Source organism: Xenopus tropicalis, chromosome 5, assembly GCF_000004195.4.
Source record: "Xenopus tropicalis strain Nigerian chromosome 5, UCB_Xtro_10.0, whole genome shotgun sequence".
Lineage (NCBI taxonomy): Eukaryota > Metazoa > Chordata > Amphibia > Anura > Pipidae > Xenopus > Xenopus tropicalis.
The window spans coordinates 49,696,485-49,710,754 of record NC_030681.2 but is presented as its reverse complement, the minus strand read 5'-3'; the positions used below and the strand labels follow the sequence as shown (position 1 = coordinate 49,710,754).

Genomic DNA, 14,270 nt, shown 5'->3' with positions numbered 1-14,270 from the left:
AATACAAATAAATACAAGGTACAGTTGCAATAAGTTGGTAGCACTTCCAAAAACTGGACAGTCTGGGTGAAAACTGGACAGGTGGCAACCATACCTGCTATAGGTATCAGGTGCCGCAGTGTGACAGTGTGAGAATGCATAGGGCCACAATTTGTCATGAAATAGTGGGAGCCACTGTGTCTGTCCTCTAGTGCACTTTGTACTTCTGGTGCAGTAATTCCAAACATGGAAAAGGGGTGTGTTCTTGTAAAATGCAATGGAAGTGTAATGGTTCAGGCAGAAGGATGGGCTGGAACACAAGTTCCACCTCCACTAGCTCTAGTTTACTTTACAGATAAAGTCCAGCAAAAAGCAGTCGGAGCACAGTTGCAATAGTATAGCACCTTTGGATCAGGGAAGAAAATGGCTAACAGGGAGAAATTTGTTGGAGAAATAAAGAAACTGATGGATGCTGTAAAGAATACACCACCTGACAAGATGCTAAGCAGATACAATGGGGTCTTATATCCCTCCATTTTGTGTAACCAAGAGACCTTTGACGCACTAAATTCTTTTGAGACAAGAGAAGATGATATGTTGATTGCAGCATATCCCAAATGTGGTAAATTCATTAAATTCTATTTCATTTTTAAATTGCTAATATAAATGTATCCCTTTTTTTCTGTTTAGTTATATTACGTGAACAATGGGAACAGACACAACAGCAACCCCTCTGTCAGCTCCTATATATAACATAATTTAGTTTAGTTTATGTCTGTAGCAAATACAATGTAACCCTCAGGAATATGGACAGCAGTTATTTTCTATATTTCTGAAGCAAATTAGTAGCACTGTATCAAACCTAATGTTATTCCTATACAGTGTTCTGTGTGACTCCCTTAAGAATATATCAAAGGTGTCGAACATTTTCTTGCCTTGCTTCTCTCTGGCACAGACCATTTGCTAAATTTCCCCAGTAGGAAAATATAATTCTGTCCTGTCAGCGACCTGACAAACCCAGTGGAGTTGCATTTATTGGATATGCCATCTGCATAGTCTCTATGGCTGGCTAGACAAAAGCTTGGCACTGCCAGTCAAAACTGGTAATATCTAAGAAACCACTAAAAACTCAAATGTAATGTAAACTGCAAAAGTGTTAGGAAGAGCAAATGTAAAATAGTTCTTAATTTGGTTTAGATCCCCTAAAATGCAGTGCAAGAGTCTATATTATTTAATTGGTTATATAATTTTTATGAATAATTTTGATAAATCTGCCCTATCTGTAATGACACAAATTAGCCCTTGTAGCTAAAAACAGGGTGTTGAAGAGCCAGAGACTACTGCCCATAGACTTTATTGTAATCAATAAAGCTAAGTTCTAAAATCATTTAACTGCCCAGCTCTCTATTATCATTCAGTAAGCTCAAAGTGCACCAGCTGAGCAGAAAGGGCTTTCAGCTTCTCGTGCAAGTGGGCGGGGCCATACAGATGTCTAAACACTATTTAATGTCAGTTTAGGGATTCCCTATGTGTGACGAGGGGTGGTTCTAGTCCGTACTATGCACTGAGCACATTATATTGCAGTGAATGGAAAGACAGAGCTTGTCATCTGGAAGTAGTTATAAGGGGGATATGGAACTGTATGTTTTGAGGAATGTTTCCAAAGTTTGAAGGCTGGGAATCTTTAATTTCTGTGAAAAAGACACTACACAGATCTTATTTACAGATTTATTCCCTACACCTTATAAATTAATAGTCTGTGTGTATTGTGAGCACATAGTATACAAACACAAATTAAAATTAGGATTAAAATAATGATGAATAAATTAGACAAAATCCAAAACCAATCAAATAAACATGACTCTGCTGTTTCGCCCCCTCCCACTTCCATGTGCTTCCCTGTCTGGCCCCTACTCTTACATTTTATTATTATTATTATTAACAAGTATTTATAAAATGCCAACTTATTCTGCAGGGTTTTGCAATAAAAACAACAAATAACTTATGCAAGCGAGCATGCAAGCGTTTAAGTGGGTCTTGCCCAAAATAGCTTAATTTTTCACATTTACATTAGTTTCACTACTGTAAATATGTATGAACCTATAAGTGATATAGACAGCGGCAGGTGAAGATGGCAGGGGGGCCTGGGCAACCACGCCTGGCCCAGCCACGCACACGTGAGCACGCATGTGCAAACTAGAGCGCAGGGCCATGCTGAAGACAGGGGTGGGAGGGAATGTGGGCATTCAGGCGGTGTGGGGGGGACAAGGGCCCGGAATAGGGGTAAGCTAAAAGGTACATGGCTAGCGCCCCCACTGTTTCACCCTAGACACTTGCCTCTTCTGCCTACCCCTAGTTCCGGCCCTGGATATAGACACCACATAAGGGAAGACTTCAGGCCAAGGAGAACTGTGGCATTCAGAAATTTCTTTCCCACCTGCATCACTGCTCATTCAAAAGACTGGGAAAGCATTGCCTATGACAGAAGCTGTAAGTGACAGTAGGGCACTGTTCATGCTATCAAGGAAAAGGCATTCTAAAAGAAAACTGTGGCAGCCATATTACCCTTAAGGCTTTAGTCCTAAAACAATACCACCCAGCGATTTCTAGGGACTGCTTAATTTTGCCTGCCACCCATGAAAGTGTGATGCATTCCAATATATTTTACTACATCCTGTCACTTCTGATTGGCTCACACTCTTATTTATGTTTATGAACCAATGATGTTTTTAAAATATTTATGATCCTTAATGAATGTTATTTGCTTTTCAAAGGCACAAACTGGACAATTCATCTATTACAGGACATGGTTCATGCCGTGCACAAAAAGGATCCAGCTGCAGTTATACCTGTATTAGAATTCACTGGAGAAAACAAATTTGAGGTTTGTAAGATATTGTGGTATCCAAGGTCAATATGTGTAATTTTTTAGGTCAGTTGTCTTGCCAATGTGTCACATCAATTTTTCTTGAGAAAGCTGTGCAGATAAACACAGACAAACTGCTGTGTAACATAACCATCATACATTATTATACCCTTATCAGATTCTAGATTAGTAACTGCTTTATTAATGTATAGAGATATGATTTTAAAAGCAGCAATATTTTACAAAGAGGACATATAATATTGGGCAGGCCGTTGGCAAGAGAAGTTGCTAACTTGGTTTGAAGGGGCTGAATCATCAGCTTAAATCTGCCTAAGTGTAACCAGCTTTGCTAGATATGTAGCAAACTTAAGGCTAAGGACCCACAGAGCAAATTAGTCACCCGCAATACATCACTGTTACCGCAGGCCACTAACCGCTCTGGGATGCTTTTTCACTGGGAGAAAGGTCGATACATCGCTTTGGCTTGCTGAAGTCGTACAAAGTTTCCTCCTGCAGGCAACTTCCTGTGACTTTGGAATTTTGAAGCGATTTGTCTGCCTTTCCACCAGCGACTCCTATTGTAGCTGGTGGAAAGGCATTTCAGAGCTGTTAGTCGCCCGTGGTAGCAGCGATCTATCACAAGTGACTAGCTTGCTCCCTGGGTCCTTAGCCTAAGACAATTTCTTACAATACCCCTATATGTCCTCTTTCTAATGTATAGTCTGTCTGTATTAGATTTATTTAATTTAAGGTAGATGATCATGGTCTAGTCACAGTCCAAATTACAAGCCTCAGTGGTAAAAGAAGTTGAAGACTGGTTAACTGAAAGAAAGACATGGCAACAAATGCCAACTCTCTTCTTCAGAGTAACTTAGTGAGTAATTTGTTAGCCATAACTAGTTCAGATCCATGAAGGTGCGCATAAACTGGTAGCAGGAAAATAGTAAGCAAACATCATTGCAGTAAACACATCATTAATTGCTACTATCAACTGACCTTACCTGATTCTGCTGCTATAAACACACACACTAAGGGGCAGATTTATAAAAATGTGAGATAAGAGCTCACCACAGAAAAAGTCACCCACGTTCTATCCATTCCTATGGAACTTGTAGAAGTGTATTTATCAGTGGGTGAGAGTTCACCAGTTGATAAATACGCTTTGAAAATCCCATAGGAATAATTAAAATGTGGGTGAATTTTCCTGGTTTTTGCAGTCTAAATGGACATTCAATTTCTTATACTGTATATGTATATATATGGACATTCAAGCTTAAATATAATATTCTGGAATTTTTGAGATCGTTCCCATTTCATATAGCTAATAATTGAATTCCATATCTCAGACCAGTCCTTCTTTTGGGGGTCTGAGGTTTCAAATATCTGAAAACTAGGAGAATTTTAAATATAGATTGTAATCAAGTCGATTTGACATGATCCATGAAGCGATCGAAATTCCATCAGAGTCTGAAGGACTAGGAATCCCTCAGGAATCCTTTTGATCCACTTAATATGTTAGCTCCTATGTGTTTATTTAGCGTAGCATTAGAAAGGCTGTAATTATGTCTTTCTACCCTAGAATACACTCAAATACTCTGTGAATGGCAATGCGCAAACCAGGAAGTAGCAGTTAGAATTTATATAAATTGATTTGGAAATTCCAATCTGGTGTTTCGTAGACCTCACTATGGACTCAATAGGAATCCATGATTACAAAGAAGCTTTTTTTAGTCACACTTAGGGGCTGATTTACTAACCCACGAACGGGTCGAAATGAGTCCGATTGCGTTTTTTTCGTAAAGATCGGTATTTTGCGATTTTTTCGTATTTTTTGCGATTTTTTCGGCGTCTTTACGAATTTTTCGTTACCAATACGATTTTTGCGTAAAAACGCGAGTTTTTCGTAGCCATTACGAAAGTTGCGTAAAATCTTGCGATTTTTCGTAGCGTTAAAACTTGCGCAAAAAGTTGCGCTTTTTTCGTAGCGTTAAAACTTACGCGAAACTTCGCACCTTTTAAGTTTTAACGCTACGAAAAAGGCGCAACTTTTCGCGTAAGTTTTAACGCTACGGAAAAATCGCAAGATTTTACGCAACTTTCGTAAAGGCTACGAAAAACTCGCGTTTTTACGCAAAAATCGTATTGGTAACGAAAAATTCGTAAAGACGCCGAAAAAATCGCAAAACATACGAAAAAGTCGCAAAATGTTCGTTTTCAAGTCGGAACTTTTCCAATTCGGGTCGGATTCGTGGGTTAGTAAATCAGCCCCTTAGACAACACAGTAATGCATAGTCAGCACAGACTCAGTAGAGCACAATGTTGGAATCCAATGTTGCCCATAAAAATGGTGTAGGAGCATCTCCTAACTGAGGCAAGTAAAGCAAGCCACAACTACATAAAATACACATGAAATGCCAATTTTAATACATCCTAGCAGTAGTACAATACCATTGAAACACTTATTATAATTGAAACTAATGTTATTTCCCACCTTATGCCTTTCATTTTAAATTTCAGAATCTTAAAGAAGAATCTTCGCCAAGAGTTTTGGCAACACATTTAAATTATGATGGAATTCCAAAAAGCTTATTTAATAAGCAATTTAAGGTAATTAAAAAATTATTATTTATATATATTCCTTATTTTACACAACACAATGCTGATCAAAATCTCACAGTATAAAACTCTGGGTAGTTGGACCATTTTAGAACCCTGTAGTTTTTCCAGGGACAAAAAATATAAATATTGCAGTGTCCATACAGACATTGTTTTGTTAATACATACAGTGGTCAAGTAATTGCTTCACCTGTGTTTCCAATGATTCCAAATTGGGTCTTCTTCTCATACAAGCAGGGCAACTCCAATTGTAAGACAAAGAAAATGGAGCCTGATTTAAACAGATTATGTGAGATTATCATTGGATGATTGCATTTATGAGGGATTCTGTCATGACTTTTATGGTATACTTTTTATTTCTAAATTACACTGTTTACATAATTCACTCTACCATTGAATTATTGAACCATCAAATGTATTGTTTTTAGCTGTAATATTGGCATGTAGGCGCCACCTCAGTGTATTGCTTTCATAATTGCATGCTTTCAGAAGAAGCAAGCACCAGTGGTGGGCCAAGCTGGCCGGCCACCTTGTCCATCCAGCCTCCCCCCCCCCAAGTGCGGGCACGTGCATGTGCACTGATGTTGCAGATGGAGGGGGGAGCGCTGGAAAAGCAACTCTGAGGGTAATCAAACCCCAGGCAGGTGCTTCTTCTGCCTACCCCTAGTTCTTGCCTTGACTACACATTAAAACTGCTTTCAGATAACCTATTGTTTCTCTGTAACTGAAGGAGTCATGAGCCAGACTTGGAATTTTTACTATTGAGTGCTGTTATTGTATCTACCATTTTTAGCTGCTATTTTGCTACCTTCCCATTGTTCTGCTGAACGGCTGCAGGGTGGTGGGAGGGGGTGATATCACTCCAACTTGCAGCTCAGGAGTTTAGTGTGAATGAAGTTTAACAAAGCATGTCACATGGTTGTGGCACCCTGGGAAATGAAGAATATGGCTAGCCCAGTGTGATAGTTCAAAATTAAATAAAAAAAATCAGTTTGTGCTTTTAAAATATGGATTCCAATGCAGGATTCTGCTGGAGAAGCTCTATTAACTGATGTGTTTTGAAAAAAGAATATTTTCCCATGACAGTATTCTTTTAATGTACAGTAGCTGCTGCTGAGAGTTTAAGAAGTTTATATTGAGCAATATTGCTTTAATAATACAACCCTGATGCTTCTGGTCTACAGCTCCCTGAATACTTTTCACAAAATGTTAAAGTGTGCTGGGATTTGTAGTCCAGCAGTCATTTAGAAAAAAGTTTTAGCTCCAATGATTAGAACCACTGCTTACACTGCATACAACACGGACTTGTAAAATATTAAATAATAGCAAGATTGTAAAGAAAAATCATGCTAACAAAATATATGTTGATTGTTCTTCAACAGACATTAGTTGTATTTCGGAATCCAAAAGACACAGCATTATCTTACTTCCATTTCTACAACAACAACCCAGCTTTACCAACATACAGTTCCTGGGACACATTTTTTGAAGATTTTATGGCAGGAAATGGTACAGTATCACTTAAAGCATCTGCTCTGTACAATTATATTCAGATTTTAAGTTTTTTTTAATACTTCTTATTCACGAGTGCTTAGGTAATGTGTTTAGATAATAAGTAGAAATTCATAAAGTAGGTTGCAAAGCAATAAAGCCAAAAAGAGCACTTGTGGGAGCAAACACTGCTAATACGGTGGTACACATGCAATGCACTTGAGAAGCCAAAATGGAAACTCAATCCCCAAAGTCTTTTGTATGGGGTTACTGGCTATGCCAGAAATGAAATCCTTTATCTGAAGAGATGGGCCATGTGGATATAAGGATTCGCATGAGCATTAGTGTACATAGCTGCTATGATATATAGGAATGTTATCAATTAACACTATAAATGATTGGTCACAGTTTACCTTCAAACAAAAAAAAATATTTGAATTCACAATTTCTAGTACTGTGTGCAATGAAGGACCTGGGTTGGCCAAGAAAAAGTCTTTGACACAGAGAGCTATATCTTTTCTGCCTTTTTATAGTTGAGACCAATAACCCCTAAAAAGTGAAGCTAAGGGCTGGGTGCCCCTGGGAAATCTTAAAGGCTGTTAAAGCATGCTATTAAGCTAGACTTGTTCAGTTAATTCTATATCCAACAACAGCACCATAGACATGAATCACTGACCATAAACAATTCTGCAGAAGAATTCAATGAAACTACAATTCTAGTTCCCACAGCCTGCTGCTTTACTTTACACTCCATTCATTTGTACCTAAAACCTAATACAGGCATGGGGCCCATTATCCAAAATTCTCAGGACCTGGAGTTTTCCAGATAAGGGGTCTTTCCATAATTCGGATCACCTACCTTAAATCTGCTAATAAAATTATGTAAACAGTAATTAAACCCAATAGGATTGTTTTGCATCCAATAAGGATTAATTATATCTTAGTTGGGATCAAATACAAGGTACTGTTTTATTATTAGAGAGAAAAAGGAAACCATTTTTAAAAAATGTGAATTATTTGATTAAAATGGAGTCTATGGGAGATGGTCTTTTGTAATTCGGAACTTTCTGGATAATGGGTTTCTGGGTAAGGGGTCCGATACCTGTAAGGCATTTTAAAAGCACCTGATATAAGCCACCAATGGCTGCAGCTTATCTGTGGTAGGCCAACTGATTATGTGTTAGGCAGACTAAATGACCTACACTGCACGTTTGCATGCACTTCATCACTTGCCTGACAATGTAGCTCTGCTGGCCCAAATTTAGCTGAAACCTAATAAAGGTTTTTAAAAGCATAATAATCAACTCTAGAAGCAGTTAGTTGTATAGAACTGCTTTAGCTTTTGCATAATGTTCTAAAGATTTTTCAGAAAAATAACCAGAATGTACTACAGTCCCTGGTTAGTGTGTTTACAAGTTAAATTTAGCCACCATAGAAGAAAAATTAAAAAATATTTGCTACTGATGTAATGGCTCATCAATAGAGCGCAAAGCAAATGTTTGCCTGTACTTCATCATTGGCCTGAGAACATAGTTCAGCTGACTGGTATTTGGCAGAACAGGCAAATTCTTCACATCCAAATACCAAATATTGCATTCAGTAGGAAGTATCTTATATGGAAGTCACTTTTATGTCTAGTTTATTTGTAATGACATTAGTATCACTTTAAAAGGGAAGAAAAGGTTCTGTCACTGGAGGGTACCAAATGTTAGCCCCCCCAGTGATTGTAATCACTTACCTAAAACGTGGGCTGGTGAAAACTGCACCGGCCCGGGGGAATTGTGAGGAGTGATGCTCTTCCTGCTTCTTCTGTCTTTGCGGATGTCAGCATGCACAGTTGAGTAAAAAATAGAACTTTAACAAAAAAAGCTATCTACTCTACTGTGCAAGCATCAGCCCTTGGATTTTGAAGAAGGGAGAAAGAGGATCACTCGCTCTCAACCCTGGGCCGGTGCAGTTTTTTGCTAACAGGAGCACCGGCCTGGGGTATCAGATAAGTGATTATCGTCACGGGGGGGAACCTTTCTTTCTCCTTAACTTGGTCTTCAACTTGGGAAGCTTTAAGAACACAGCAGAGGGTATCCAATACTCTTAAGGTGGCCATACACGCACCGATATTATCGTACGAAACCTCGTTTCGTACGATAATCGGTGCGTGTATGGCATGTCGGCGAGTCGACCGATATCGCAGGAAGCTGCCGATATCGGACGACTCGCCGATCGGACAAGTTTGAAAATTTTGATCGGGCGCCATAGAAGGCGCCTGACCAAAATTCTCCCTTCAGAGCTGAATCGGCAGAAGGAGGTAGAAATCCTATTGTTTCTACCTCCTTACCTGCCGATTCAGCCCTGAATGGTGTGTGGCGGATCTTACGATGTTTCGTGCGACCGATGGTCGTACGAAACATCGTCGGATCGCCACGTGTATGGCCACCTTTAGTTGAATTATGTTGGATTTGTGTAGTTACCTATTACATTCTATTCAGTGACAGTATTTTCTGAATTTTTCCATTTCAGTTTGTTGGGGATCATATTTTGATCATGTAATTGAATGGAACAAACATATTGATGATGAAAATATTATGATAGTAACATTTGAAGAAATGAAAAAGGTAGGTTTAATGTCCATGTTTACATTCTGCTTATGCTGGGTTTGTCCCAATAATGCTTAGGGCTATGCCCATGGCTACTCTTGAAAATTAATTGGTCACATTTTCTGAGAGTACAGACATTCACTCAAAGCTAGGGGTATGATCAGAACTAGACATATTTTATACAGCAGAGCTTATTTATGACTACATTTCACTATGCTGCAGAGGAACCAGTGGGTTTTTATTGGACTCCTGCAATTAGGTCCTAAGATAACATTTGCACACAAGGATGAATGCAACAAGCCACAGCAATTGATTACAAAAAACTCAAATGAGTTTAAAAGCTCACTCTCAGTTTCTGCAACATTTTGCCTGAACCCCGACAGGCAAAGATTCATAAATGTGTCTCCAATTATCCAAGTAATGTGACTTTAAGTCTCTAGGTAACTTTAACATTGCTATGTAAATTAGGGTTAGGACTTGGCTCAATATTTGGCCAAATCTTTTGTGGAGTACTCATTCTTTGGGCAAATTCAAAAATGATGGATTTGGTGCATCTCTAGATTTAATGCACAGAGGTTTTTTCATTATTCACATCAGTCTCTGCTCCACTAAAGTTTTTAATCTAAAGTCTCAACCGCCCATACACAAGAGCTAATGTCAGGAAATAGAAGTACACGGGGAGAACATACAAACCCCATGCAGGGGTCAAGATCCCTGCATGCCAAGGCAGCAATTTATTATTTAAAAATGGGCTTTCTTAAACAAGAAAAAGTTCGGCAGCTTTGAGGTGTTAAACTTTTGCTTATTTAAGAAAGCCTGCTTGGGTAAAATACCTCAACTAAAGAGTATTTTTCCTCCAAAACTTTTTGTGAGTTCCTTAACTCATACATGGTTTCCTTGTAACATAATATTTTATATTTTGTTGCACATAGTTAATTACCGATCATAAATCGGCCCTATACCTTTTACGTGTAAGAACATTTATTTTTTCTTCCCATTCCTTTATTTTTTCTTCTCATTCCCATTTTTTTTATCTTCAAATTAAATACCTTTTAATACTGACTTTTGTGCACTCAATATTTTTGTGCAGGACCTGGAGGCAGCAGTAAAACAGATCTCTGAATTCTTTGGGCTCTCTCTAAATGAGGAACAGATACAGAGAATTGCTGATAAGGGCACGTTCAAGTCCATGAAGGAGAAATCTGAAGAATCTCATGGTGCATTTGGAAAAATAATTTTTAGAAAAGGTGATAACAGATGAGTTTCAAATATTTATCGGTACCTACTGATTTCTAAGTTTGTTAGAGGTTACTCAGCAGGAGTCATGGCACACTGGGTGTTTTGTAGCTTACATTGAATCACTTCTTGGGAGGCCTACAGGGAGGTTGAATTGACCATCCCTTTTAACAATATTATAATCAGTGTAACCTGGTGTATATTTTCACACTTGCTATGATAACTTGTGATGTATTTGTGCCTAATAAATTGGTTTGGGGCATAGATAAAGCATAATGAAGACATTTACTTAACAACATGCTATAGAGACTGATCTTATTGCCAGTTTGGCATTACTCCTGGGAGCTATTCCTTAAAGGATATCCACAAGGATATTGAGCAACCTGATACCAAACACCAGTTGATAACTTCACATTACCAGCTGCAGCTATTAAAACAGTGACATAGCAATTGTCCTTGTTGGCAACTGATCACCTCTATGCACATTTATTTATCAGAGAATCCCATCCAATGCTGAGCTTTGTTTGTTTGTTTTTATAGGATAGGGTATTTTAACCTAAGCAGTATATAAATAAAATATACATAATATTTTATATTTTGTTGCACATAGTTAATTACTATGCTTAGATTCTTGGGACCTGCTGGAATATAGTCTTTTGTTGGTGTGGTTGGTATGTCTTATACATTTAGACACCAGACAGGCTCAGAGTTTCTAAGATGGGAGTTATAGTTCATTTTTGGTGTTGATACCGATCTAGAAATAAACCTCCAGTATCCTCTCAGCTTAGGGTTGCCATCCTGCCAGTATTTCACCAGCCTAGCCAGTAAAATACCAGCCAGTGCTTGGGCCAATATTAAAAATTACCTGGCAATGTACTTGCTGGTAAATTTGTAATCCCTAATGTTCTGCCTCTGGCCCACCCCAATTCCTCCCCCACTCCCCTCCATCCCACACATTACCTCTCCCACCCAGCAGCTCCTTATCAGTTTTCCTAACAGTTTAGTAGCTCTGTCCCACTTCACATCATAGTCCCGCCTCCTCTGTATCACAGACCTGCCTTTTCTTTTTTGTATCTGCCTCACGTCATTGTCGGGTAAGGGGCCACAAAAAAGGTTGCAACCCTACCTCAGCTACAGATGTCAAACATGCTTATAAATGCCAGGCTGAGATACAAACCCCTTTTAAATATTGATCAGCTTTGCTTTAGTTAATGAGCAGCCTACCAGATGAGAGGGAATCTGATAAAAACAGAAATGGACTGACTAAATAAACTAAGCTCTCTAAGTGATTGTGGGTGTAGTCTATCATGTCCCAGAGCCTTGTTCACAGTAACTTTGCTCAAATCATCGAGTACGGTGTCCTCTATGGCCACCCATTAACCACTTGTTTGTGTTTTTTCTAAAGGTGAAGTTGGAGACTGGAGAAATACATTCACAGAAGCTCAAAACCAAGAAATGGATGCAAAATTTGAAGCGTGTTTAGCTGGAACAAAACTAGGAGAAATGTTGCAGTACAATGTATACTGCAAATGAGGAGCAGAGACATTTACTAATCACTGTATTGAATATAAATTAACTTTTTATCCCCATTTGTTTACTTTTTGGCAGCCATTTTTTTCTCCATGACATCAATTTCCCCCCGATCAGTACAGAACTGAGCATGTATCTTTCTTTTTCCAAGCACCAGAGCTCAAAAGAATAAAAGCGATGAAACTACATATCTTTGGGTTTGTAGGTGCGGTATAGTTCTTGCTGTAAATGTAGCTGCTGTCATTCAAATCATCATAAAATTCAAGAAAGGTGTCAACCCTATTGGTATCCCAGAAGGACTTTAAAGAACTGGTAGTAAACTCCTCGGAGGCAGAAGCCATGCACTGTGCAGCAGCCTCTTTAACAGAATTAAACCTTTATGTTGCCAAAAAATAAAATATATACACTCTTCATATAGTTATACCCTAGTCCAAAGAGCTCACAATCAGAGGAACAAGTAAATAAAAACAAGTTATCAGTAATTTTCACAGTGTCAGCAACAGCCAGAAAAAGCCGTACCACACTATGCAAGGTCAGTTTACTCGTAAAACTATTGCAAAACCGGAGAGGAAAAAAAGATAAGATAAACAAATCTCTTACATTTTTGAACTCCCTGCACCTTTGAAGAATGTTAGCCCCATGCACTTGTCACGACAGCTAAGAATCTCTCACACAGCAGAGCCTTTTGGCACAAAAACTTGTCTCATGATCCAAAAACCTTACAATTAGAACCACGTATGCCAATCATTCAACAGCTTCAATCTAACAACTGATCAGTGATTAGGAAGTAAGATTGTGATGTTTAGAATACCTGATCAGTCATGCTGCAAAATTATGGTAAAGAGTAAAAAAAAAAAGCAACACAACATAAAAAAAAGTGATCATACCTTGTGATTTCAGCTGCTCGATCACTAGTCACAACACAAATGGTGGTAATAGTAAAGCTGAAAATTCAATAAAATCACTTGGAATCAAGTGGATAGTGGTGAATAGAGTAAATACCTGAGCACTAGTAACAGCATGAACCAGTAAAAAGCAGAAACACAAAACTGAGAATGCAATAAATTCACTATAATATAATAAAACCAATAACATAAAATAAGAACTGATAGTGCTGTGTGATTAGCGATCAGGCTATATAATCACTAGTCACACTGCAAAATGATGGTAACACAAAAAAAAAAACATGTAATAAAAAGCAATGCAGAAGAACAGCAACGGATTTCTTCTTACATCACCCAAAGCTCGGCCCCCATTCTCCCCCCCCTTGAAGGTTTTTTGCACGTCCTGTCCACAGTGCTCCATATTTGAGCAAATTTTATGTGCGGCTGGGCAGCATGCCGCCACTACATTTATGCCGCCCTAGGCAAGCTATTATGGAAAAAAAAACAGGCAAAGTAAGAAAAAACATATATGTGTATGTGTATTTGCAAAAGGTGTGTGTGCATGTATTTGTGTTGAAAAGTAGATGGGGTAAAAGTAGAAAAAGTAAAATTAGATGAAAATGTGCAATAAGTGTGCAGAATCTGTGTGATGGGTGTGCAAATGTGTTACCTGGAGGCAGGCAAGGCAGCAGGCACAGGAACCACTGGAGGACCACAGCCGGCAGCAGTAAAACTCCAATGAAATCCACAAGCAGCAGAAAAGAAGGGGGCAGCGGCGGGGGTGTTAAATGAAATACTCCAACAACTGACACATGCTAATGACATCATTGCTCTTTGGGGTCATTCCTGTGACCACCTGGTTGAGTCATCACAGCTCCCTATGCTTGTACAGAAACATTACAGGCATTTATGTCCTATGTGCTGGCAGGCAAAGGGTTAAAGAAACCATTAACTCATGTCAAACTGCCAGACAGAGGTGCTTGTAATTTACATGGTGCTTTGAAACTAGTAAGTAGCAGAACAGCAGGGCTATTTAGCATGTGCATGGCTCCACACGTAAGGGGCAGCACGGTG

The 14,270-nt window shown here is 38.7% G+C and overlaps 1 protein-coding gene across 1 annotated transcript; it reads left to right on the top strand.

The window, feature by feature from the left end:
• The first annotated feature begins 364 nt into the window (after window positions 1-364).
• sult6b1.6 (sulfotransferase family 6B member 1 gene 6) lies at window positions 365-12,498 on the top strand. The gene is made up of 7 exons (NM_001142102.1): window positions 365-601; window positions 2,754-2,863; window positions 5,363-5,452; window positions 6,844-6,970; window positions 9,470-9,564; window positions 10,637-10,793; window positions 12,188-12,498. Exons 1-7 carry the CDS (start codon window positions 403-405, stop codon window positions 12,313-12,315), a joined length of 906 nt encoding a protein of 301 aa, NP_001135574.1. The 5' UTR covers window positions 365-402; the 3' UTR covers window positions 12,316-12,498.
• The last annotated feature ends 1,772 nt before the right edge of the window (window positions 12,499-14,270 follow it).

Bases quoted from the DNA above. Each gene is read 5' to 3' on its own strand.
- sult6b1.6 (NM_001142102.1), top strand. From the start codon at position 403: ATGGCTAACAGGGAGAAATTTGTTGGAGAAATAAAGAAACTGATGGAT. The intron at 6,971-9,469 runs GTACAGTATCAC...TTTCCATTTCAG, and splicing joins AGATTTTATGGCAGGAAATG to TTTGTTGGGGATCATATTTT. The intron at 9,565-10,636 runs GTAGGTTTAATG...ATTTTTGTGCAG, and splicing joins CATTTGAAGAAATGAAAAAG to GACCTGGAGGCAGCAGTAAA.